Genomic DNA, 27,669 nt, shown 5'->3' on the forward strand with positions numbered 1-27,669 from the left:
TAATGGGTACTTATGCTTAAATGCGAGAAGAATAGTCAAGAAGTGTATCGGAGGTTTCAAAGTTGTTTTTTGTTTGCTTGTCCATTATTTGAGTAAAATTTTAAATAGAAAGTTGCGTATGAAAATATTGTGTTTTATACATAGGTTAATCTATTTTACGTTTATACAAAAGTTCAAAATTACATTTTGCTATCGAGATGGTCTTGACCCCTTATAATATATAATGATTTTGGGCGAGATGTAATAAATAAAATTAGTATTTTCAACTATGAAACTCTAACAACTTTAATTGTTAATGCAATGAGCTTGTCGTCCTAACCAACATTCTTGGAAATTAATACTAACTTGAAAAATTGCACTGTTTTGTGTTTAAAACATTACAGCATGTTCGAATATCGTGACAACATAAAAGCGAAAGTGAAAGAGAACGCAAATGGGTTTGTTTTGTTCGTATGTTAAATAACAGACGTTGCATGACAAAATTAGCACACATTTTGAGCATGATGATGTTTAAGATCTATTAGAATACAATATTTAACACATGAATTCCTTCACCTTCATGTTAAAGTTACATGTGTTCGTGCGTTACAAATTGTATGTCTGTAGTAAGCGGAGAACGAAAGCCAGTTGATTCAATGACTGAGATATCGCTTTTCCTAGACAATTCCTAGAAGTCTTTGTCATTTTGAGTTATAATAATTTACTTTTGAAATCATACGATGTCAATCAAAAACAGCTTCATGTATTTTTAAACGGAAACTGTAAAAATCTTGATAGAATCATTGCTTTCAAGATAAAGGTTTCTTTGGCATCCATTTGCACGTAAATAGACCATTGTTTAGAGATAAACGGGAGAAAAATGATTCTTTGAACTACTGAAGTGGTCAATTGTGAAGTTTCTTTGAATGTTTATCGACATCATTGGTCTTAAATATTTCTCCGTGTCGCACATGAAATGCAAAAGATATACAATCATAACGTCTATACATAGGGAAAATCTTCCTGCTATCAAAACGCTTTATTTTTGTTCCTGTTGCCTGTGGATACCACATCCATTTTCCTTCGTTATCTCTCGTCACGACGCTGTTTCTTTGCGGTATAAGTGGGTATTTTGAAAATTCATCCTTCCCTGCGCTTTCACTGCATACTAGAACGGTGTGCATTACTTTTACCGTATATGCAAAAGTTCTCAATATTCTAAACTAGATTTTCTCGGCCCTGCCAAAATGTCCTTGATAGGACTCAATTAGCTTATGAATTGAGTAAATAAAGCTTTGGGAACATTTTTGACCTTGACTGCGAATAGTATATGGCAAGAATGCATCAGATGTTCCAAACTGATTCTTAATCACATCTATGTCATGCAGATTATTCTTTTCCAAGAAACAATTTTTCATGTGATCTTGCAGATTACGGACAGCATTTTTGTCGAATATTGGACTCCACCAGGAGAGATAAGCATATACGCTCTCTTCACTTGTCTCGTTGATCTTCTTTTTTCCGCCCAGAAATCCTTTCGATCTAATTATATCAGCTTCTTTACTTGTGTGATGTGCTAGGTTTTTTATTGGGATTGCGTATCCTTGCTGTTTGGCAGACTCCAAAACTATCCGTTTGTTTGAACTAAGTATTCTGAGATCAGACTTATGTTTTGAGAAAGGAAAAGGACATTCATAGTCAGAGATGTGGTCGTAAGTTTTGCGTCTACCAAATTCTTCATTCCATTTAGGCTGCCACTCTTGTTGTTGAATGTGACGTCCTGGACAAATGCGTTCTTTACCAGTATTTCTTATACCTTCCAACCAATTTATAGTCTTGGATGAATGGTTTCTAGACGTGTAAACTTTTTGACTGTAGTTAGAGGTCGGCAAAAGCAAAACACGCTGTGTACTTTGTGAAAATGTTATCTTCGAGGAATAAGATTGAGAGAACTCGAGATAAACTTGTAAACACTTGTTACGTAGCTTGTTCATTATGAACTGTAACGTCGTCATGAAAGACAAAGAATGTTGTGAGAACGTTGTGTACTAAAAAATGTTGTCTCGTAGTAGTAAACTCATTATGCTGTGAAATTGTTATTAAAATTAAGTCAAATCTACTTGGCAACTATTGTTTCATTCTATCGATATTCGATGACATTCCAAGTAGATTCTACAATAAGAAATATAGGTTCGTTATAGTTTCGGAACTAGCAACCAAGGTTGTTAAGTCTTCTTAACTGAAGAAGTAAAAAAAATCAGATTTGAGGCAGACAAATTAAAAAATGCAATCAACAAACACAGTAAATTGAAATAATGTAGATGAACACTTATAAATAGAAAGTTGACGAATGAAATAAGCTTGCTGCGAAAATCGAGTATTTACGTTTCAACAAATAAAACACCACACGCTGCAGACGTGAGCGTTCTACTCTACTATTTTTCTAAAATGCCAAATTCCCAATATTTTGAACTCTATCTTTTATCGCCAATATGATCTTGATTAAGTTGGATCAGTCTCGTCGATTGAGTACGGCATGTAATGGGTACTTATCCTGGAGTGCGAGAAGAATAGTCAAGAAATGCATCGGAGGTTTCAAAGTTGTTTATAACTTTTGCATCTTGAAGATGTTAGGATCAATAGCTTCTAAGAAAAAAAAAACTCATATGATATTGCAAATTTTGAGCAATTTTCGCAAGGAATATTGGTCTACACCAAGACAGATAGCTATACGTTCCCGACCTACTCAACGTGCCTCTCGTTGATCATCTCTGTCCCGTGTTTAAACCTGTTAGATCCAATTATGCCGTCCTTGTTTAATGTGCAATGTACCAGATTTTTGACATGGATTTGATATCCTCGCTGTTTGGCATCCAGCAAAACTTCTGTTTGTCTTGAGGAAGTTGGCTGAGATTTGGTTCGTCACTGTCATCTGGATAAGAAAAAAGAATTTGTAATCTGAGATGTGGGATGTGCTTCCACATTCCATTGAATCCCTAATTCCATTCGGGATTCTATCACTTGTTTTGCTGAACGTGTCTTCATTGGAAAATACGTTTTTTACCCTTCTTCCTTATATCGTCTTTCCATCACACGAACCCTTTTCTCTCGCACTTCCCGGGACTTTGATCATTTTAAGATGGAGATTTCAGTACTCAATGATAAGAAAGAAACAAACGTGCCAAATAAGAACAAGCAACGCCCTGAACAAGAGAAAGTAAGAACAAAAACGAAAGACCGACATTTCGCCTGCCCTATCATGCGAATACAACCTGAAAACGACTGCTTCCCTCTTAAATGATGAAACATTGTAACAAAAATCAAATCAATCTTACTGCTATCATTAAAATTAAGTTAAAATAAGCAAACCTGTCTGGGTGCGCTTTTGTAAAGAAAACAATATTTCGTTCCACAAATGGAAAGGAACGGTTGTTGTGGGCACAAACACCATTAAGGGTGGAATGTAAGGCAGTGGGATCAAGTTTTATTGTATGATATGATGAGTTAAAATTTTGTTTGCTGTAAATGGAAGATTTTTGTATAAAGAATGCCAGGTAAACGAATTTGGTGACTGCTGGGTGGTTCTGTGATGGTATAAAGAAGTGGCAATTTCGACTCCACCAAGACTGGAGCACTACAGTCCTATTGAAATGGACAGATATGAAGATGACGGATTTCTTGCAGGAAAAGAGAAAAAAACCATGGACTGAACTTAGTAAAGAAGACAAAATTGCCAGTAAGTTGTTGATATTTTATCTGATCAATTTAAATTCTCTTTCACTTGAAAACGCCAAAATATTTTGCCTTTTTGTGGGAGAGATCAAAATAGTTCAAAGTTCATACACAGGATGCTTAAAGTTTTAAATATTCAGTTTTATTGATTTTAGTATACAGAGCCTCGTTTCCTTACACAATCGAGGCAATGAACAACACAGGAGAGTCTTATACCAAAGAAATTGTTGGTGCTGTTGCCATGTTGTTGGCATTATCAATGTCATTTTTCTTGTTTCTGCGGAAATATGGTAAGAAAACCACATATAGTTTTTTCTGGTTGATGTTCATATTTTATATTGTTGACATCATTAGGTTTGATGTTTGTGTTTCTGTATGAAAAGGACTAGATGGAAAATTTTTTTGATTCACATTGATAGAAGGGATGTCAATTTGTTTTTAATGACAAAAGCCAAACTAGAATGAGGTGTCTTGAAGTAAAACCCATTCAAGTGTAATGTTTAGCACTTAACCAAGTCATCGTTTAAGATATACACTTCAATACACAACATTACCTAATCATCTTCTAAGATATACACTTAATTATACAACATTACTGTCATGACACATTTCTCGACATGTACATTAAAGTTGCATTTCTTTTGTTTGTCAAAAGTGTGAAATTTTTACATGTGAAAGCAATGTTTTGAATGTGACTTCATAAATTTAAACATTAATGGTTCTCAATGCATTTGAATTTTATAACTGGGAATTGTAAAACATACTACAACAATGTTTGTTGCGATTCAATAATGAAATTCTCTTCCTCCCAAGAACCCTACTGTGCTTACTCATAGGCCTTTTGTACTTTGAAAATTCTGAGTGCTAGCAAATAACTTGATGTTATAGTTCTTACCTGATAGTTGCAATTGACTTAACTGCAAGCATATCAATACACATGTAAGAAGAAGGACCCAAGAATCTGATGACTTTATCTTTTTTAGTATCAGCAGAAACTCCAAGAACTGTGAATGAAGAATGGGCAAAGATTACAGTTGAGAAACTTAAGAATATCAGGCCAATCCAATTACTGGCATTTCCTCCAAATAAGATCTTCGAGATGTACACTGTCATTAGTTAAGAAGAAGATGGTGCTTGAATATCTTTGTGATAATTCACATTGACTTGTTAAGCTTAGAATTACTATTGCGACATAAAAAATATTACTTTCCCATTAATTTTCAATTTTATTTTTTTGTTATTGTTTTCAATTTCTTTGTCTTAGATGGGTTAGTACAGAACGTGAATGTCCTTGAATTTAAGTTGAAAAATTCAAAGCCTTAAAAGTACTTCAATTCAATAAGATGTGCTTGAAAGTGCTCGAGTTCAAACATTTTTCTCAGTACCGGTACTTTCTTTTCAAAAGTTTAGTTGAAATTGTATTTTAAACCCTTTATTGCAAAAAATAACTATTGTGCTAAAGGGTTAAAGTGAGTAGTTTGAAGTAATCTACCAACATAGCAGTTTTCAAGTCATGAAAACACACCATTTGCTCTTGATTCATTGCAAAAAGTTCTTTTGTTTTAATTTCGATCATGGTTTTAATGATTTCTTTCAAACTCTGAGTGTGACGCTTATGAGATTACCATACTGGCTACCATTCGTTTTTAATTTCTCACCTTCGTACACAGTCGTATAGGAACTCTGGCATTACGTCCATTACTAATTTATTAATACTGTGATATGTTTCTGTGCGTCAAAAATCACACAATTCTATCGTATTTGGAAGAAATAAATTAACAACTCGGTATTTGTTATCTACTATCCTTTTTGAAAAAGAGATTATTATAAAGTGCACAATTGCCCTTTTAAATCGATTTTAAACACGTCGTTTGGACGCAGATAGAATGCAAAAGCCACGTTTTCCCAGAGAGCATGCTCTACATCATCCTCATCAATTTTGGAGAATCTTTTGAATCGTTTGATTTTCTTTCTGGTCGTTGCCTGTGGATACCACATCCAACGACCATTATCATCTCTTGTTATGATGCTCTCTTTCTCTGGTATTACTGGATATCTGGAAAATTGCTCATGACCTTCTATTGCTTTGCTCCATACTAGGACGGCGTGCATTATTTCTTTTTCGTAGAGGAAGGTCCCAAGGATGCTGAACTGGACATCGTTTTCCAGTCCTATGTAATTTCTATAGTGACGTAAAATTGATTGGATGGGAAATTGAAAGTAACATTTCCTATGGCATTTTTTTCTTGTTCGAAACGCTTGGGATGTTGCAAACTGACTTCTTATGCTATCAAAATGGTCCACCCCTGTCTCAGCAAACTTGGACAAGTGTTTAATTAAGTGGTCTTGTAGCTTTTCGGGGACATCGTCAGGGAAAACTGGACTCCACCATGACAGGTTGGCAATCACATCTCGCTTTCTTTTCATGTTTATTTTCTTCTCTTGAGCTTGAAAACCTCCGTCTTCAATGATCGAATTCGAAATGTTTTCACTCGTGAAATGCGCCAATTTCTCAATGGGAATACCATAGCCTTGCTGTTTTGCTTTCTGCAAGGCGTTCCACTGCGTTTGACAAACGCCTTTTTTCCATAATTTTGTCATATTGATGGGATGAGGAAAAGGACATTCATAATCAGAAATATAGTCATAACGACGTTTTTTCTTGCTTCGTAAGTCTTTGGTCAAAGTAGGACACCATTCTGCTTGGGTCACATGTCTCTCTAGGCAAATTAGTTCTTCACCTTTCTCATTTTTTCCCCAATTAACCACTTTTTCATTGTGCCGTGCTTTCTTTTCATTGTAAAGAAGTCATGCGCAGAAACGTCTCTGCTTTCAATAACGGCAAACCTTTAAAAGCAGACAATAACATCAAATTTATCGTTAGTTTGACGTAACTCGAGTTTATGACTTTACAACCATGTTCATTCAAATAACCGTAGCGAACGTATCAACTCAGAATGATGATCATATAAATTACGAAAGTAATTTGTGTTGTTCAAATTTGTGTTATGACGTCAGTTTTCCTTAACTTTACATGACGATTTTTATTTGGGGACAAGACGAAACAGCTCTAGATCTTATTTTTAATGTTGTATTCTGGAAACCGATATATAGGCTATAATAATTTAATATAATATATTTATAACGATAATGAAACCTGTGACTTTCATGTTTAGTATGACTCTGTGGTGAGTGTGGTTGTAAATGTAAAAGGTACTCGTATTTGTGGAGTGTACATGGACATGTACAAGTTTGCAAGATTGTTTTGAAGTTTGGAAATTAATATGAATTTTGTTGCCACTATCGGAAATTCACTGGTGTAAACCTTGCAACTCAGCAACCAACCTCAGAAAATTTGGCAAAATTTGTGTGAAATCAACTGTAAAGCGGCCATTATTATGCACATTAGGACTATAGACATACCTCAAATTAAACGACTATGATCGTAACAATTTCCTTACAATTTTAAGTTAGAGTCATGGAGGGAATTTTAGAGTCGTCAGAATGTTACCGAGTTTGTAGAAGCAGAAATATTGTCGTTAATTAGGTTAATGAATGGAATTTATTTGTCTTTGTTACGTTGACATGCACTTCTTATGTCAGACGTCATTTAGTTCTTTACCGAGACTTTTATCTTTGAGCTGGTTTGTTTTGTTGCTGTTTACTGTTTAGTTTTCTGTTTGGGTGATCTTAATTTTCGGCGATTATTGCGAATGAGTCTGTTTTCTCATAGTGCAATGAAAGCTTTATTTACTTGAATTTTTTTAAAAAAACTTCAAAGGAAATCGCGTAAAATGCTCTTGGATCGTTCATAGTATAAATTATATTGTTACCGGAACATACCTTTGAAATTGAGTAATCCTCGAAATTATTTCACGAGCAATAGATATAGGCCAGTTATTGCTTTCTCATAGGGTTGCAGTAAAATAACACAATCGTCATGTATGAATGCTACAATTATATAGTAAATCAAATACTTTAAATTCTATCAATTTAAATTTTAATACATGTAAAGAATTGCTATAGAATAGCTCCACAGGATTAAATAGTCATGCAAATAACGCAACAACCGCTTACTACAATAAGAAACTCTTAAAATTATCTTAATCCTGAGTACTTTTAAATAACTTTTTGCAATTTTAATCTAAACTCCATGCCCAAACCCCAGTGATATCAAAATTACACCATTAGACACCAGTTTCTATTCGAATATTGTAGGACATAAAACGACTTTTAGTTGTTGAATATACATACATATATACGTACACATATTCATATTTGTGTGTTATTATGACGATGTTACACAATATTTGTATATTGGTCTTCATCACGCATCGATTTGCTTTTGCGTGCATGTACGATTGGAAAAAAAGGATTTTAATTTTTATTGTTGTAAGGATAGTTTTAAGTTTCCTGCGTGAAACATCAAATGTTGCTGTAAATGAAAAAACTTCTTTCTTGCCTTTAGGAATCTTTCAGAAGATTTGGCAAATTTCACCGTATTCAAGCTGTTGTACTCTCTGTCATGTTTAACAACAAACACTCTCTGTTTAAAATTTTGTGCTTATTATTACTTTGAATGGCATTCGAAGTTCTACTGTTGTTGGGTATTTCATTGGTTAACAATATATTTATATCTATATACAATCGCATCCTCAACCAAATTAATGCTTTTTGTCATCTCTTGTTCTCTGTTATTCCTAAATTTTTAAAACGTTGCTATTTTCCTCGACGAAACAATTGGTCAACAATATTTTTTGTTTAGCATGGTTTTCCTACCTAGCTTTCCATTGAAGCTTTCCCAAAATTTGGACAGTAGCTTCTTCCAGCGATCTTGTAGTTTCTCAGGATCGAAACTGTCTAGAAGTTTTATTTTCAATGGAAGGAAACTCGACTTAAATATAAAGCGTCTATATACGTTAAATAACTAATGATTCCAATTCTTATGATTGGTTCAATTCATTATGCGACTTTTTTAAAGCAGGTGGTTTGTCGGTTTCTCCTTGGCTTGTCCATCCTTTGAGTAAAATTTTAAATCAGAAATTGCGTTTGGAAATATTGTGTTTCATACATAGGGTAATCTTTTTTCCGTTGATATAAAATTCCAAATTACTTTTTGCTAGAAGGTCTTGACTCTTATACTATATAAAAATGTAAATTTTCAAATTTCCTATAAGTTTAAATATTTATGCTAATGATTTTAGACGAGATGTGATAAATAACATTAGTATTTGCAGCTATGAAATTCTAACAATTTCAATTTTTAATGCGATGATCTTGCCGTCTTGACCAGCTTTCTTGGAAATTAATACTAATATGAAAAGTTGCACTGTTTTGTGTTTGCAGCATGTTCAATATCGTGGCAACATAAAAGCGAAAGTGAAAATGAACGCAAATGGTTTGTTTTGTTCGTATGTTAAATAACAGACGCTGCATGGCTAACTTAGCATACTTTTTGAGCATGATGATATTTAAGATCCATTAGAACAGAATATTTAACCCATGTACTTCTTTAATATTAAAGTTACATGTGTTCGTGCGTTACAAATTGTATGTCTGAAGTAAGCGGAAAACGAAAGCCAGTTGATTCAATGACTGAGATATTGCTTTTCCTAGACAAATCCTAGAAGTCCCTGTCATTTTGAGTTGTAATAATTTACTTTTGAAATCATACGGTGTCGATCAAAAACAGCTTCATGGATTTGCAAAAGAATTTGTTAAAACTGCCCTTTCACTAGGGAAATGCCCTAGAAGCTTATGCCTTCTCCGTAACTCAACATGCTTCCTACGCCCCTGCTAGAATGTTAAAATGACGTTGCAGCATAAAAGTGAAAGTGAACGCATATGGTTTGTTTTGTATGTATACAAACCGATCAATGTTTCTTGGATCCTGGTGCGCGTTCATTAATTTGGAAATTTTGTAAAAAAGATAGTACAAACTATCAAACAAAAAGCAAAATCAAAGCAAATTATTGAAATAATCGCTTGAAGTTCCTGGTGTAAGTTAAGCAGTCCATACATTATATGGAAATCATGTGTTGTTTATAAAATGCCGGTGTGGCGGTCTGAGTTGATCTTTGTCACTGAGATTTCATCCACTGCGTGCGATGCTTCTACACATTATAAAACACCAAGTGTGTAGTAACAATATTTACAAACATTATACATATGATGTGTTTTCTCGGTCAAAAGAAAATATAACGTACGCTTTTTGAGGAGTTGACGTCTACAATTTTTTTATTTTAAGAGATCGACCTTTATTACAAATGATGATTAACTTTAGTAATTCGTGCGTCGCTTGAAAATATTCTCATATCATTAAGGTTTTGCTCAACTGATTTCTCAATTTTTGTTATATTTGCGTAAAAGAGGAAGCTTGCTTTAAATCACTGAAAAGCTCCTATTATATTTTATGTAAATGTGTTTCCAAGTTATCGATATAAAATATCTCTCCTTCTGGCACATGAAAGGCAAAAGACACACAATCATAACGTCTATACATGGGATATTTACTGCAATCAAAACGCTTGATTTCGTTTCCCGTAGCCTGTGGATACCACCAAAATTTGCCTTCGTTATCTCTCGTTACGACGTTGTTTTCTTGCGGTACGAGAGGGTATTCAGCAAATTCATTCTTACCTGCTCTTTCACTGCATACTAGAACGTTGTATTCTACTTTTGTTGTGTAAGCAAAGGTTCCCAATATTCTAAACTCAATGTTTTCATCGCCAATGTAATCTTGATAATTATTAAGCAAATCGTCCAGTGAATATTGAAAGTAACGGCTGCATTTTTTGCCTTGTCTGTTCTTAGAATACACGTCAAATGCATAGGAGATTCCAAACTGGTCTTTGATGTCTATTGTTATGTTGTTATCGTGATCAAAGACTTTCAAGAAACAATTTCCCATGTGATCTTGCAAACCTGTGACATCATCGTCTTCAATGGTGGAGCCCACCAAGACAGATGAGCATAGACGTCCTCGTCGTTAGTCTCGTTGATCTTTTTTTTGCCGCCTATAAAGCCGTGAGAGGTAATTATACCATCTTTATTATCTGTGCAATGAACCAGATTTTTGATTGCGATTGGATATCCTTGCTGTTTGTCAGACTGCAAAATATTCAATCCATTTTCGCTAAGCTCGTCGAGAATTGGCATATGGTTGTCATAAGGAAAAGGGCATTCGTAGTCTGATATGTAGTTGTACTTCCACTTTCCATCGAATCCTTGATTCCATTCAGGATTCTTCCACTCTTTTTGTTGTACGTGTCGTTTTGGGCAAATGCGTTCTTACCACCACTGTTGCACATACCGTCAATCCATTCTTCTGCGACATTGCCATGTCTAAACTATTTCACAATGTTCAAGGCTCTTGTGTTAATACAATTCCTAAACAAGTTACGTGCATCCTTAAAATATGATCCTCGAGGAGTGTGGTGGAGAGAAAAAGAGAAAATTTTATGAACTATAGGATGTACTGACTAATTCTTTTAAAAGTCTTTCACAATGTTTTCCTCTCACACATTTTAAATTTATTAATACTTGCACCGATGTAATCTTATTTAATACAAGTTTTTTCAAGACATTTAACTCCGAACGAAAATAATAGTTTCGTATTTTCTCCCTACTGACAATCATTGCTTAGCGCCACATGAACGTTTTTCATTGGTCTACAGAAGCGTTTATATTGACATTTGCCTACACGGAAGTAATATACGATATCATTTTCTAAGAAGTCTGATATAATAACACGCACAATGTAGTTGAAATTTTTTCAACTATAAAGTCATATGTTGGATTGCATAATTTATTTTCCTAAAATATAAACAATACAACCCGTGCGTTGATTGGTCTTTCGTTGTGTTTGCATTAGCTTGTGCAGGCCGATCTGATCTGAAATAGAATTCACGAATCAATCATCAATGCTCGTTGAAATACAAACACATTTGTTTCGCATTAGCATTGCTTTATAAAAGAAATCAAAGATTTTTATGTTTGCACTGGCATACGCAAACCTCGGACATGTTTGTGAAAACTCTCCACCTGCGGTCGACTTGCACTGATTTGATCTCTAGTGCTCCCAAACGTGTCCTCGGTTTAGACACAGTACGCATTTTCAATGCGTACTGTGCAACTTACACAATACGGATCAAGTTGCAACTTGCCCTTCTGCGTGTTTCATCTTTACTGAAACAAAACGGCTTTCTTCAAATATGCAAATCAGATTGTAGATATAGTGTTTAAAAATTAGCATATATTTCTGGAACAATTTGATGTATAAGAAAGAACCTGTGTAAATTTATGCGTAATACCGTAGTTGTGTTTAAACGGAACACAACTACGGTATTAGTGGCCACGAAATATCCACAATGAACCAGCTAGTCAATAAGATCGGGAATTGATTCAATGTAATGTATTGTGATTGGTATTCACTAAAATATTGATGCCAATTGTAGATGTCTATGTCACGTTTTGAAAATTTACATCTCAAACTATGCGATATCGATGGAAATCAGCCTATATGCTTTCGTTTACAATTTATCAAACAATCACTGTAAAATCCTTAACTGAATTATGGCTACAAACTTAGAGTTTTAGATACAACATTTTCTTTTTAAATTAAAGTCAATCTTTAGAAAATGAGAAAGCATGCACGCTTTAGAACGCTCAATTAAATAACTTGATTTTATGAGAATGTTTTTCCAAATCATTGGTCTTAAATATCTCTTCTTCTGGCACATGAAATGCAAAAGACACACGATCATATATTCTATACTTTCACTGCTATCAAAACGTATAATTTCACCCTCCTGTCGCCTGTGGATACTACATCCATTTGCCATTGTTATCTCTCTTTACGACGTTGCTCTCTTGAATGTCTAGGTATTGAGAGAATTCCTCCTTCCCTGCACTTTCACCGCATACTCTACTTTACTTGTACTATACTTTTTTCACAATAATTGTAACTTGCTTGCAGTTTTTACTTTTTGTAATGCCTCAAATTCTCTCACGCCTCGCTGAATATCGGTTGGCCGTGGGATCATGTATTCAGCCTCTTAGGAAGTATGAATCACGAGAAGGAGGTTGAGAAAACACGACAGGATGTATTTGTCAAGATTAATAATAGAAATTTTTCAGTGCGTTTTCAGCTCTCTATATTTTTAATTCATTACAACATGCAGGGACCTATTTCATATTTGATACAAGTTTTGTAACTCGAAAGGAAAATATTAATTTTAGCATTACTTTAGCGATGGGTATTTCTTAATATAAGTGTTCGCTGATTGGCCGACATCAACCATGTAGATTAAGTAGTAGATCTTGTCAACTTGACTTGATATTAATATCTTGAATTGATGTTCCCGGCAACTTCAACAAGAGAAGATCTACCTGAACTTTTAGTTAAACAATAGGAGAGCTCTATATCAATAATAAGCTAATCAAATGAAGAATTTAAAAAATATTTTTTAAGTGACTGCATTCGTTACGATTGGTAACCAGCAAATCAAAATGGCATATAATGTTTTCTGAAACTCTCAACTTGAGAAAAATCTCTAGGAAAACTCAAGTTAACTCCAAATCAAGTGACAAAGCATTTCGTGAGCATATAGGGATGTGTTGAATATTGGTAACACGATTAAAATCACCATAAAAATGATTAATTTCTGTCTATTGTTGATAAACGTTATGGCGATATTATATTCACCGACGACACTAATTGTAAAACGTCAAATCATTGTGTCAGTCAATTTGTACAAATGTTGTAAAAATGCCCCTGATTGTGCCTTTACGCAGGCTAGCAAAGGCAATTGCGCAAGAGGAAAGAAGTATAATTTGTACTTCAAAATTTCATATCGAATGGCGACATTACTGGGGAAGTTTTATTTTAATACTTGGCGAGTTTTACCATTTAAACACCAATATCGTTTGGGATTATATAAGAAAGAGGTTTGTGCACGACATGTTGCTTCTGACTTTTAAAGATACAAATATGTTTTGTCTGAAGGGACTTGTCCAGTTGTCCTGTCAGTTAGATTACATAATTTGTCTTGAGCAAAGATTTTTTGCTTCGCTATCACACATCAACGCTTGCCTATCTCCATATGAGCACTCTTGTGTTTATCTACAAGTTTGGCAAACTTTCAATCTTGCCCTGTCATTGATCTTAATCGCGTTTTCTTGATTGCATTCCGAAGTCAGACTCAGACTGTCAAGGTCCTGGAGTTGGCTACCTCACCTGTCGTGCTTGGCTTAGGTGTATGTAACTGAATTTTGAACAGCTAAAAAATTAGATTTTTTGGTGTGGGTAAAATAGGCCTCAAAATAGCTTTGCTGTAATATGAAGCCAGTTCAATGCCTTGTCTTTTGTTGTGGTAATATTCAACCAGAAACGTTTGAAATTTATTCATATGATGTTTTAAATCAGGTATATCTTTGTAATTGGGCCTGATTGGCAATGCTTATGGATTAAAGATGAACAAAGTTAAAGCATGGATGTTCTTCCCCTTCAATTATTTTACTAAATTGATAAAACTGACCTCCCTTAGTTGATGTTAGGATACTTTTAATCTACACATTTATAAAATGGTAGTTTATAATCATTATATAGGTTGAATGTTTGATTTTGAAAAGCCAGAAAGCATTCTATGCCAATGTTATTGCCCGAAATGAAGAAGAAAGACGGATAGCTGAAAAGATTAAATCAAATCTCAATGCTTCAAAAATTGAAGTAGAAGACATATCAGGCATGCTATGAATTAACCATATATTTTTTTAATTTCACCATAGAATACACTCTATTGATGTAAACTGCAAAGTTGGTCTCTCACAAGTTTCTTAGACTATTCACTGTCATTGTTTTGAGATCTGCATGATTGGTAGAGGCATTTTACCAACAGGCATCCACTGTTTGAAATTTAGCATTTTATTGATTATGGCTGTAACTGTTTTCAGCAAATGTAAAAATCTTATAATTTTTCTACACAAGATTACTTAAGAGTTTGGACTCGGAGACTTGACTCAACTTGTCCCCTCTCAAAACTGTCAGGCAATGTACCTGACCTTTTAGGGGTTTGAAGGAGCTAGGCATTTAACATGCTTTTTACATTTGAATCTGCAGTATGTTTGGACAGCAGTTTAAATCAAAAGGTTTGTAACACTACTTCTGCACTTTAGGTGGCTGTGGTTCCATGTACAGAATATTAGTGGAGTCGTCAGAATTTGAGGGAAAGCGCACCATACAACAACACAGAATTATAAATGATGTAAGTCTATGTTTTTAAAACTTGTTTTTGGCTGGCTTTTTCTTTCGTTATTATCTTTCCAGTAGAATATAAAGAATTATTGTTCATCAAGGCATTTTATACAGCTGTATTGCAGTCTGTTTTGTAATGCAAAGTCAGTTCTCACAAAAACTGACTTTGCATTATCTTTAAATTGTGTTTCATGGAGTATTGATGAAATACTGATGGGAAAGTGTGCCCTGAATCTGATTGGTTGAACAATCTTATAATATTTAAGTTATAGCAGTTATACTTGCCAGGGGGTCTCTTTTCACTTTGGTTGCCTGGACCAATTGATCAGTTCATTATAATACCTGTTCAAATGTGAGCTGGGATTATTGTTTAACATGATAGTCAGCTCTGCTGCTGTAGCCATAGGACTAGTTAATGTTGATATTTTTATACTTATTTTCAAGCCATGCAAAATTTTCACTTGCTTCTTCTCTTGCTTACCCATTTCGTTTTCTCAAGTTTCTTTTCTATTCACCTTTTCTACTTAAGACAAAACTAGAGCTTAAAACAAACTTTTTCCTTAGATATTGAAAGATGATGTAAAAGACATGCACGGACTGACATTGCAAACATCTTCTACGAAATAGCTCGCCGCATACAGTTGGCTGCTAGAGAATAAGTCTCAAGGTCATGCTTAGTCGCTTAGCCCTTATGGTTTCACACCCGAAGTTTCGTATGAAGTGTACTTATTTGCATATAGCAAAATACGAAAGCCGTTGTTTTTAGAATCCCCAAAATGAAGTTAACCAAGCGCGCAAAGCATGACTTTAAGACTCATAATTTTGTACTTGAACAGTAAAAGGGTTTGCCCTAAAGGCTCTCCGAAACTCTCAGATATTCTTTGGCTGTGTTAGTCAGAAATAAGAAAAGGAGAGCGATGCATCGAAGCTCAAACGAATGTTCGAAAGCTCTGAAGGTCCTAGTACATCTCACTTGGCACGCCATTGTCATGTCATGTCATGTAATGCCAAAATGAAGTTAACCAAGCGCAAAGCATGACTTTAAGACTCATAATTTTGTACTTGAACAGTAAAAGGGTTTGCCCTAAAGGCTCTCCAAACTCTCAGATATTCTTTGGCTGTGTTAGTCAGAAATAAGAAAAAGGAGAGCGATGCATCGAAGCTCAAACGAATGTTCGAAAAAGCTCTGAAGGTCCTAGTACATCTCACTTGGCACGCCATTGTCATGTCATGTCATGTGTTAATAACTAAATGTATCTTTTTCACAAAATATTGATGAAATGTTTTCCAAAGATTGATATTTATTTAGAAAATGTTTGCCACCCTTTTTACTCTCACTAATTAGTAATACCAAATTTTACCAATCACAAATCACGATATAAACTAAAAGCTCCATAATTTGAGTGTCTGATATGTTATCCTTTACGCATGCGTGTGTTTGTGCGTGAAAAGCATGCGACAAAACAAATAGCTTTGGAGGCCAATATGTCACTGCACCCTTTCTCCTACACAGATCTCTATGATATTCTAACAAAAGACTTAAGTTTGATTTTAAAATAAAAATGTTGTCAAAAAGTATAAGTTGCCAAAGTAAACAAAGATAAAATCCAAGGACCATGTAAAGTTCACCAAATGTTAACGTCATATCTCTTCCAATTCTTTTTGAATTGTGGTCGCTCGTGTTTTGTGTACGGCGCTTACTCAGATCAGCAAGGTTCTTCTGAGGATATTTGGTATGCAGCAGCGTAGACCGTGATGGCATTTTCTTGACTTAACAAGTGCTCCATTGTAACATGAAGTTGCACAGTGTCCAATTACTTCCATCTCGTTATCCATAGGACTGTAGCATGTTGTACAATCCGCTGGCCAAGCTTGTTCACCTAACAGCAGGAGCAGAAGAAACCAGATCCTCTTGTCCATTGTGCGAGCTTTCAAAGTCTTATCTGCGAGGGAAAAACGATGATTTTCAATAATTGTATATCGTTCGGGTGTTCATAATGAGCAGCGAGGAGCGAGCTTTCTTGCTGTCCAAGGCATTCGACATTGCGAAAGTTTATGTCTTAAATGGCATTTTGGCAGCTTTGAAGGCTATCAGATTGAGCGATGAAATAATTGTCAGCAATATGCATTTGCATTTAATCGCGCTTTACATTCAAAAGCTTACACGAAATCGAGGCGACCTGTCAACGTGAAGCGCAACGTGGTGTTTGTTTTTATCAATGCACGCTATAATTTTTTTTACGGTATGTGTTCCTGTGGATGAATGCCCAATTGCTTTCAATAGCTCTTGGGAAGTGGAAAAGGATATGGGTTTTAAATTATTTTTCCCTATTTCATGCAAATATTACCAAATGCAGACTCTGCTTGCCTTAATTTTTCAACTTTTCAAGTCTCATCTCATGAAATTTGTAAAAATTTATTCAAACGCAGTTTGAGTCGTTTAAAAGTATGGTCATCGCTCTCTATATGCTTAGAGAAATCAAGCACTTATTTATTGTCATTGTATGGATAGCTATGGATAGCTATGGACATCTATGGACATCTACAGAATACAAATAACTAAAGCTAATGTTGCACCTAATGTTGAACACTGAAAAATGGTCTAATCTCCCCACAGATTGTGTTAAAGTAACATCTCATTTTTTCAAAAATTCCAGAAGACTTATAATGTGACGGTGGCCTATTACATTGATTGTGTAATATTGGATGAATTTGGAATTTTCCTTAGCACCTTCCTATTTTTCATTTCACATTTGACTATGTCGCTTTTATTTTACAGTTCATTTCGTTTTCATGCGTTGAAAATACGTCAATTCGATAAAACTGAACTCGCACATATTAATCTTACTCTCTGATTAAGTTTAGATTAATCGTCGAGTGCACGAACTTAATTAATTAAGTAATTTCAAAATCGGCAACAATCCCAAAAACTCAAAGCTTCTAACTCAAATTGCGTTGATGATGGCAAATTTTACGACATTTGAGATGTCCCAAGAGGTACAAGGTACAAGCATGTTACAAATAATCGCTTGATTGTTCAAATAATTAGCAACATGTGTGAGAAGATGTTTGCACGAATTATCGCAAGATTCCGTAGAGCATTATCAGATTGGACTACTGCTGCTGTACCGGCTGCTAAACTGGCTTTTTGTGCATGCAACACAGTCTTTTACAGCAATTTTTTAACCGTTTTGTAAAGTACGAATTTTTTAAGCACGCTGGTCGTGCAAAATCAATGCTGTGACGTCCTTTGTGCGGACATCAATAAGCGTCATGTAAATTGCAGAATACATTACTAAACATTACCTTGTTTCGTAAGAAAACTACTTAAAATGAAGATTTCTTCTTTTTCTCGAGTTACTTGTCCAGCCGAGTGTCAAGTGAACTCTCTAATTGAGCGGTCGGTAAGCGAATGCCGTGTGTCCACCGTTATTTCTGTATCCAATATAAGTGTGAAAGTCCCGCATTGCAATAATTCCATTCATCTTTCGACGTCAATTTAAATTTGAAATTCCAGTCGGAAGGTGCAATTACATATTACATACTTTGATGACTCGCCGGCCTCACGTTTTGCGTTTGCAGATTTAAAAATGCTTTCGAAAGTCGGAAGAATCGAATCGAGAATTCTCGATTTTTCATTAATTTTTTCAAGTTTTTCTGCGGGAACATATTTTGAGATTATGAAATTTGAAAAAATCAGTCGAGCACAGCAATAAACACCCCTTCCAAAAACGTACAAGTGCCACCTCATGGTGTCGAATTTAATTTTTTATGAATGTTTATAATGCTAACAACAAAACTCTTTGTGGGTGTATTAAAGAATTTAGGCACCAATTATTTTTTAATTAGCATAGGATAATATCCATCTAGTAGTATAATTACCAATGAATATCTGTCCCGTGTGCGTCATGTTTGTTCATTTGCGTTTGACGTGTCGTAGTCGTGCCGAATAAGAATTTAAATTAAATCATGGAAGGCCGGTGCTGTTAGACCTCACCTGTAAACTTTCCATGACAAAAATTCCCTTCCCACCAGGAATTGTACTTAAAAATGTTATTTTAGTCGGGTTTGCAATTGTCAACGTGAAGTAAAGAGTAAATCACAATGGGTAAGCATTAATTAGATCAATATATACTGAGGATTGATCATTACCCATTCATAAAAAAGTTGTAGAAAATTAATGATCGTACTAGGTGGAAGATCGACGTTTATAATAGTACCAAAGTCAACAACACGCAATGAAGAAATGAGAAGCGTAAGATTGTTTTTCTATCCTTAATACCTTCGCCATTGATGGATCATGTGTTGTGTGAATATTTGTGCGTGACGATTTTGATGTCGATGTCTGACTCCGTGGGACAGGTCAAAAGCTACCCGAACACAAACATTTGCGTTTCCCGTTTGTGCTTTGCATTCTTCGTAGAAAAGGAAGCCATGTAAACTGCGAGAGTGTTGAAAAAAAAGGAAACGACACAAACGTTTTGAAATGAAGAAATTTTTGGCTTTGCAATATATAATTACCAGGCTGCCAGCATGTCATGGGTATAATATGCCACGTGACTGTAACCATGAACCATTGTCTAGGATTAAAGAATGATGTCTCAATAATTAATTAAATACAATATTACACAAAATGCCCCATTTAAATAAGATCAAGACTTGACTGCGTTAATTTAGGAAGATGAAGACGATTTAAGCTATTACGGATCGCCCGTTCAACAACCTGATCATGAAGAACAGGCCGCACTGCAAAGTACAAACTGCTAAAAATCAACATTGATTCGTACATCGATGGACAAACGTGCGCAAGGATTGTTTTCTGGCAATCAAACATGACTACATCTTTATTCAATTCATTACTTGTTAATTCTTTTTCATTTCTTGGCCGACCGTCGATTTACCAGACTTAGCAGTTGAAGTAGACTTATCACTGCATTGACAACCTAATGTAATGTAGCCAGTGAGTGTATCGCCATTTTGGGGTGCCTCTGAACTGGCTGCCTGTGCATGGCTAAGCGCGCAAAGCATTACCGTGTAACTTATTCTTTAATGGATCAGCTTTTTCTTTCACGACTGGCCCTTCAACGGGGGCGGTAGCTACAACGTTGATTGGGGTGCATATTCATTTCAAAAAATTCAGTAGGGCACAACTGTATATATGATAATGCACACCCCTCCTCCAATTAACGTTCTAGCTACGCCTCTGGACACAGTTACACAAATATTTTTATTGTTGAAGGTGAAAAACTGTCATGACTTTTCCTTCGTATGTTCTTTGGCTTTTCAGTGGCGCTGGATTCTTGTCGCATTGTATCCTAATTGGTCGCCTGTTGCAGTGCGTTCATAAACTTATCTATAAAAGACGATACGACAATTTAATAGGCTATAACTTTCAACGCGCCTATAAAACAGTTGTAATTCCGTAGTCTTAATCTATATAGTAGCGAGCCTAAGCAAAGACTACGAGTAGAATACGAATTACGTCATTTTGGCGCGAAAACATTGCTGTGACAACAAAACATGTAACCGTCATCAATCTGAGTACGATGAGTACAATTTAATAATTCAAGAAGTTCCCTAATAGTGTGCAAATCAACCATTGTTTGAATTTGCTCTTCCGAACATAACGAAGTACTTTTATGGGCGCTACGCCATACTAAATAGCGTTGTGGTTGAGAAATCCTGCTCAGAAACGCACCCCCCTGTATAAATTAGAGCACTCTTGAATTATTAAAATTAGCCAAATGTAACACGTGAACACCGCGTGCCTTTTTTTCAAATGTTTTGTGCGTGCTGTTTTTCGAATTTGTTAAGTGTTTCTTCCCATTGGAATTGTTAACTTAATATTATGTCTGAGCCACTTCGTTTTAAATTTATGTTTGTCAAATGTTTAGTGGGAGCGTTTGAATTTTTTTATCATTGGGTTCGAACATAAATTTAATATTTGAATGCATGAACAAACTTTCGTAATATTGACTGATTCGGACAACCATAACACGTGGTAGAGCTGGTAAGAGCACCCTGAATTTGACTTCCCCATCCTTGGATAGTGACGGAATACATGAATATGCAACTGGGCGTGGCATATGGATAACGCTTTCTCTTTGTTTCGATTAGAATTTTTAGATGGTGTTATCCATAAAATGAATGGTCAATTCTTAACAAGCATTGATTCGTCGCCTACAAAAGGATTACGGGTTTATAATTTATCTTTGTTTTAAGCGTCATGACGTCATCTACAAATTTAGAGATGTGATGAACATTTGTTTTTTTTGTTTTTGTTGTTGAGGATCGCGTGCATTTCACGTGATTGACACTTTGGGATTATTACAGAAGGGGGAATTGTTGTTAACATTATAGATTCGAGATGTTGTTATTGAATTGTGAAGTAGTTTTCTTAGAGACGACTTCTTTGTATGATGAAAGTTCAAAATTAAATCATTTGAACTAACGTCAATGTCAAAATTATGTGCTCGAGATAAATATAACGGTTTTATCGTGCAACGTGCAAACAGAGATGACGTTAGCTTTTCTTACTATTAACTGTTGCATGATTTTAATTTTATTTAGCTGACGTTAACACCTGATGAGTAGTCTGCTGAATGCCTAGTAGCCAGCTTTAGCAAGGACTACGAGTACGACTACGGGTATGAATTACGCCATTTTGGCGCAAAAACATTGTTGCGACAACAACAACACGTAGCCGTCAATCAATCTGAGTACCATGTTTTGTAAAAAATTCGTAGTCGCGACTACGATGTCTTTTCGCTAAGAAAGAAAGTAGTTATTTTTTCATTGTGTAAGAATTTAGTTTATAGTACTATTTTTAAGTATCCGGTTTTTTTTAGAACCGTTTTTGAGCGCAGATGTACATTTAAAAGGAAAATATGACCTTGAAAACTTTCATGTATTTTGTACTCAAAGTGAACGGTAAACAAACAATAAAATAGCATAAATATATCGTACATAAAATTTAAAACAGTGAAGATTTTTCACTCTAAAGAGTCATATGTTCTCCACAAAACCAGTATTACCGATTACTTGATATCGTTATTGACAAATAGAGCCGTAGCTGCTTCAAACGTCGGTGTTCTTCACAATAAAAGGCTCGTTCTGTTGTTAAACCTCTCTTTGACGAAGGGACAATGACAACAAACTTCCTCGTGCTATTCCATAACACGGTCAAACTTCGTACTCGTTGTCGTAGTCGTTTCTCTTGCTAAAGCTCTCTAGTGTCTTTCCAGTGCTGTAGAAGTGGGGGCGCTGGGGAGCCCCTTCTACCTTGAAATGGCTAATTTTAAAAGGGCACTATTAACAAAAACGTCAAGAGAGGCCCCATCTGATAAATTTAGTTCTACAGCACTGTGTCTTTCAACTTTAAAACAGTTCTTTTATAACTATTGAGTTAGTGTTCTAAACATTTTTAAGGACTATTATATTGTTATTTCGACCTTTCACCATGGTATTTACTATTTTTCAATGAAAAAAATTTAGAATTTTATTATAAGGATAAAGTCCCTATTTTACATTACAAACCTTTTCGACTAAATTGTGTAATATGTGCTCTATATCCCGGCTATTAAACGAAATATATGCATTCTAGATGCGAACCGATAAATATGTTAAATGAAAGCGAATAATAATTGAGGCCCTTCATTGTTTCAATCTATGAATTTTTATTGAATTTTTCTAATACTTGACGTACGTCAGAACTTAGAAATCTCTTTCGTTTAGAATTAAACGAATTACGGATACCATGCGATGTCCACCAAGACCGTTTTATGTGGCTTTGGCCTACGATTTACTGAACGATTACCGTAATATATCTTTAACATACTTTAGAATGGGGATGATGTTTGTACTAAATTTGGCTGTAAGTAAAGCGTCGTGAGTAGGCTTTTGTGAATTATGCAATTGGTAATTTCTTGACTTTATCTTTCACACATTCTGTTTTAAATATCTCTCCTTTTTGCACATGAAATGCAAAAGATACACGATCATAACGTCTGAACTCTTTATAATTTTGGTAGGTGTAAAACGCTTGATTTCGGTTCCTGTAGCCTGTGGATACCACCGAAATTTGCCTTCTTTATCTCTCGTTACGACGTTGCTCTCTTGCGGTACGAGCGGGTATTCAGCAAATTCATCTTTCCCTGCGCTTCCACTGCAAACGAGAACGTTGTACTCTACTTTTTGTATGCAAAAGTTCCCAATATTCTAAATTCCATCTTCTCATCGCCAATATGGTCTTGATAGGATTTAAGCAGCTCGTCGATTGAGTATTCAAAATAACATTCACATTCATGCCCTTGTTTGCGATAAGAATAAAGAAGAAACAATCGGATTTTCCAAACTGCTCTTTAATATCATTTATGTTGTTGATTTGATCATCGGTAAATTGCGAGAAATACCCTTGCATTTGATTTTGCAGATTTTCGCCAACATCATTGCTGAATCTTGGACTCCACCAAGACAAATAAGCTTTTTGCGTACTATTGATCTTCTTCTCGCCGCCTTTAAAGCCTTTATCTAAAATTATTCCATTCATGTTAGGAAATGGTGTGCAATGAACCAGAATGTTGATTAGGATTGGATCTCTTTGCTGTTTAGCAGCCCGCAATTTTCTTTTGTCAGGCTGAGATTGGGCTCGTGTCTTTCTTTTGAGTAAGGAAAAGGGCATTCGTAATCTGAGATGTAGTCATAGTGGTTAGGAAATTCACAATTCCATTCTGGTTTCCATTCGTGTTGTTGCACATGTCTTCCTGGGAAAATAAGTTCTTTACCTCGATTTGCCACTCCCTCTATCCATAGTATCTCTGGCCCCGCCATGACTGAACTGTTTCTGAATTTTCTAGTGTGAATAAAATGCAAAACATGAGGTTGCGATTAACTGGGTTGTTGTACTAACTTTTAAAAGTTTTTCAAGTGTTCTTCAACTCTTACATTTTAAACTCGAAACTATGCAGCCAACTTTCTTATTTTATAGAAGTAAGCTTTTATTACATTTAATCCCAAAAATATTAGTTTTGTAATTATCCCTGACTTCACGCTAAGCCTTGCTTAGCTAATGTCAAACAGCATCAACAGCAGTCTTCGCTTCTGTTAAAACGTAAGTGATTTATGTTATATTACAGTTAAATGTAAGAAGTCTATAGCTTATAAACATCTTTAAGCATTAAAGTACGCAGAGCCTTATTAAAAATAGTTTGTGTGTTTTTTTGTTTTTTTCGTTATACGGTTGATTTTTGTTGTGTTTGTACTTAATAAAAGCCTACTGTGTAAGACGTGCCCGGTAACAGGTGTACACAGTGAAATAAGAGCCTTCTGTTTAATGTGGGCGTGCTGTTTAGTTTCAATGTTTCTTGTTGCTACTACTAACACCATTATTATCATTTACACCAACACGTAAAAGTTGTGGGAAATTCATGTAACGATGTTATTATACAGACGTTCCAATTTTAGAATTACTTTAAGAATACTTCTAGCTTTATAGAAACATTGATTAAATATCGTCGTCAATGACGTGGATAAATGAATTTTTACTCTTCATTTGTCTTTGTTACGCTGGCATTTTTAGGTTAAAATTCACCTAGTTCCTGACTGAAATTCATTGCTTATGAGTTTGTTTGTTGCTCTTCAGTTTTCTGTTTCGTGATGTTAATGTCCAGTGGTTATTGAGAATGATTTGTCCTTGTTGTGGCGTATTTGCTTTGAAATTATCTCAATGCAGTATTTCGTTTTCGTCTGTTGTTTAATAAACAAACAAAGCACTTGTTCCGTATGAATTATGCACGAATCTTTCAGACTACAGATAATAAAATTACCAGAACCTACCTTTGAAAATGAGTGCGTTTTCTCCGTCCTCGAAATTATTTTTCCACCAAAATATACGCCTGTTAAGTTGACCGGTCGCAATTATGTTGTTAGTGACCTTAGGTTTAACGACGCGCTCATCTACAACGCGAGCGGAAATGAATTTTAAGCCAATGCACATGTGCGTGCGTCGTTGAGTTTTGTCGTCATAGATATAATAGAACTAGATTGCTAACGAGTGTTGTTGTTGAGGATCGCGTGCATTTCACGTGATTGACACTTTGGGTTATTACAGAAGGGGAGTTGTTGTTAACATTATACATTCGAGATGTTGTTATTGAATTGTGAAGTAGTTTTCTTAGAGACGACTTCGTTGTATGATGAAAGTTCAAAATTAAATCATTTAAACTAACGTCAATGTCAAAATTATGTGCTCGAGATAAATATAACGGTTTTATCGTGCAACGTGCATGACAAGAGATGACGTTAGCTTTCTTACTATTAACTGTTGCATGATTTTTAATTCTTATTTAGCTGACGTTAACACCTGATGAGTAGTCTGCTGAATGCATAGTAGCCAGCTTTAGTAAGGACTACGAGTACGACTACGGGTACGAATTACGTCATTTTGGCGCAATAACATTGTTGCGACAACAACAACACGTAGCTGTCAATCAATCTGAGTACCATGTTTTGTAAAAAATTCGTAGTCGCGACTACGATGTCTTTTCACTAAGAAAGAAAGCAGTTATTTTTTCATTGTGTAAGAATTTAGTTTATAGTACTATTTTTAAGTATCCGGTTTTTTTTAGAACCGTTTTTGAGCGCAGATGTACATTTAAAGGGGAACTCCACCCAAAAACAATGTTGGTCTTAAAACTTTGTCTGTCCCGTGAAAATAAATATGCGGCAATTTTTTTGTTTGTTTGATTCAATATTTTCACAAAAAATGAGTTGAAATGCTGCAGCTAGGGCATCCGGTGCGTGGGAGCAGAAATATGTCAGCGGCTTGTATTGACGTCATATCGTCAATTGCTCCTCAAAGCTTTATGTAAAGTCATTGCACAGTCATAATAAACTTGCGTCAAAATGCTTCTCCTAATCACAAAATGTTTCTTTTCGAAACGTCAGAAATTTTATTCAGGGAGTTATTTTGCAAGTATTGAGCTGGTTTTTGTATTCTGTTTTAATAGAACGGTTTCACATCCATAAAGGCCATTACGCACAGTTTCCGCACTCATATAGAACTTGAATGTCGATTAATATTATTTTTAAAAATACGAAGGTTTCTTTGTGTGGAAACTGTGCAATGCCGTTTGCTTGTCCTCGAATTCAACCTTAACAACAGTTTCCACTGATGTGAAACCAATCTATTGCCCTTAATAAACATTGAATAATAATAAACATGGTTGTGTAACTCATTACGGTTAGAAAATAATCCTACATAAAACCATTGTAAAATAGCCTTTCGTGCATAGAATTAAGTTGTAGTTTCCTTGACGTAAAGTATGAACTTATAGTTTCCTAATTATTGTACATAATTGTATAATAATGGATTGCTAGAATACGGAGAGAAAATCTACCTCCTCTCCAATACTGTTACGTTTGCAGCGAGCACTTTGCTCCCGATTGTTTTGAATCGGACCTAAGACAGAAACTTACACCATGGCAACCTTTAAAAAGGCGACTGAAGCGGGATGCAGTACCATCGATCTTTTCATTTGGCCCTCAACCCAGTAAAAAGCGTCTGTCTAGCGAGCATCGTACAGAGAAACGTCAGGCTGATCAAGACAAGGAGGAAGTTAGTAAAAGCATTTCTTGTTAAATTTTAATCAAGAAGAAGTTATAGCCTAAAGTATATTCTAAATATTTTATTTTATTTTCAGCTTTCAAATATTTTAGAACAATGTTCCTCCACAAGTACAAATGTTTTCTCAGTGGTTGAGCCTGAAGCAAATAACAGTTGTGATTTGGGTGCGTCTGACAGTCCTGAAGCATTGCCAACTAATTATTGCAAGCCAGAAACCAAAGATGCATCAACACAGTGTTCATTTGTTGTGAGGAGTTTACATGCCATGGAAGTCCAAACTACACTGTCGATGCTGAATACTGTGGATGCAGAGGCTGAAAAACAAACACCCTCATATTGATCACCAATATGATGTGTGACATTTGTCTAAATCTGTCACAAAAAAACTAACAAAGAAGGCTAACATTAAGGGAAATGATGACTTGACCCATTGGATTAAGTCCATTTCTAATCATCTTTGGTGGTGCTCTGCAAGTTGTAACAAGAATGCAGAAGAATTGGTGGAAAAATGGAAGTCTGTCCTTAACCACATTTCCAACAAGCATTTCTGGAAGGGGAACACATATTTTCATCAATGTTGCCACCAACAATTAACAGAAAAAGAAACAAAGCAGAAGAAGTGGTTATCTCCTATTCACAAGCATATATCGCTGCCGAGAAGGTGATATGTGACAAGAGGCTTCTAAAAGACCTGCCCAAAGCGAGAGCATTTTCCATTTCCCGGGATGGTAGCCCACACTCAGTTAGCAGCATTAGATCACAACAACAATATTAAACGTGATAAAGCAGTCATTAAGTCAGGGACAAACAAAGGGCAAGACCGTTACAAAATGTTGTTTGCTAAAACACAGAAGCAATGGGTTGTAAAAGCAATGAAAGAAAAGAAAGAGTACCAGTACATTGATAAACTACTTGCGGAGGTTGTGAATGCATGCAAAACTGAGGAGATTGAACTTGTACATCATGGCGAGAATCTTCCAAAGAACATTTCTAAATCATGTCCACCCAGGAAAGAAGTACTTGTAAAGGAACATCAGTCTAGATTTGCATAAAATGTCAGTGGTGATGTTAGCTATGGCAA

General features: G+C 35.3%; 2 protein-coding genes and 4 long non-coding RNA genes across 8 annotated transcripts; 3 read left to right on the forward strand and 3 right to left on the reverse strand.

The window, feature by feature from the left end:
* Positions 1 to 3,453: 3,453 nt before the first annotated feature.
* Positions 3,454 to 16,966, forward strand: LOC124436635 (uncharacterized bolA-like protein C4B3.11c). Of its 3 annotated transcripts, XM_046986608.1 has the most exons (5): positions 3,454 to 3,460; positions 13,530 to 13,659; positions 14,321 to 14,456; positions 14,887 to 14,975; positions 16,804 to 16,966. In XM_046986608.1, the coding sequence occupies exons 2-5, from the start codon at positions 13,570 to 13,572 to the stop codon at positions 16,936 to 16,938; spliced, it is 450 nt and encodes a 149-aa protein (XP_046842564.1). In that variant the 5' UTR covers positions 3,454 to 3,460; positions 13,530 to 13,569; the 3' UTR covers positions 16,939 to 16,966. The 3 variants fall into 3 exon arrangements, with proteins under 3 accessions (XP_046842564.1, XP_046842563.1, XP_046842565.1); XM_046986607.1 differs by lacking the exon at positions 3,454 to 3,460 and having other exon boundaries at positions 13,462 to 13,659; XM_046986609.1 differs by lacking the exons at positions 3,454 to 3,460; positions 16,804 to 16,966 and adding an exon at positions 15,530 to 15,636 and having other exon boundaries at positions 13,462 to 13,659.
* LOC124436636 lies at positions 3,609 to 5,036 on the forward strand. Its single transcript, XM_046986610.1, has 3 exons — positions 3,609 to 3,715; positions 3,867 to 4,001; positions 4,695 to 5,036. Exons 1-3 carry the CDS (start codon positions 3,640 to 3,642, stop codon positions 4,829 to 4,831), a joined length of 348 nt encoding a protein of 115 aa, XP_046842566.1. The 5' UTR covers positions 3,609 to 3,639; the 3' UTR covers positions 4,832 to 5,036.
* Positions 6,467 to 8,615, reverse strand: LOC124436637. Its single transcript, XR_006945411.1, has 3 exons — positions 8,491 to 8,615; positions 7,555 to 7,662; positions 6,467 to 6,558 (listed from the first exon to the last, which is right to left on the reverse strand). It is a non-coding gene; the product is annotated as an uncharacterized LOC124436637 (long non-coding RNA).
* LOC124436639 lies at positions 16,238 to 18,370 on the reverse strand. The gene is made up of 2 exons (XR_006945413.1): positions 18,272 to 18,370; positions 16,238 to 16,908 (listed from the first exon to the last, which is right to left on the reverse strand). It is a non-coding gene; the product is annotated as an uncharacterized LOC124436639 (long non-coding RNA).
* A 1,074-nt stretch (positions 18,371 to 19,444) lies between these two features.
* LOC124436638 lies at positions 19,445 to 20,070 on the reverse strand. Its single transcript, XR_006945412.1, has 2 exons — positions 19,826 to 20,070; positions 19,445 to 19,545 (listed from the first exon to the last, which is right to left on the reverse strand). It is a non-coding gene; the product is annotated as an uncharacterized LOC124436638 (long non-coding RNA).
* A 6,180-nt stretch (positions 20,071 to 26,250) lies between these two features.
* Positions 26,251 to 27,198, forward strand: LOC124437006. The gene is made up of 2 exons (XR_006945563.1): positions 26,251 to 26,579; positions 26,665 to 27,198. It is a non-coding gene; the product is annotated as an uncharacterized LOC124437006 (long non-coding RNA).
* Positions 27,199 to 27,669: the final 471 nt, after the last annotated feature.

Source organism: Xenia sp. Carnegie-2017, unplaced genomic scaffold, assembly GCF_021976095.1.
Source record: "Xenia sp. Carnegie-2017 unplaced genomic scaffold, XeniaSp_v1 HiC_scaffold_16, whole genome shotgun sequence".
Lineage (NCBI taxonomy): Eukaryota > Metazoa > Cnidaria > Anthozoa > Malacalcyonacea > Xeniidae > Xenia > Xenia sp. Carnegie-2017.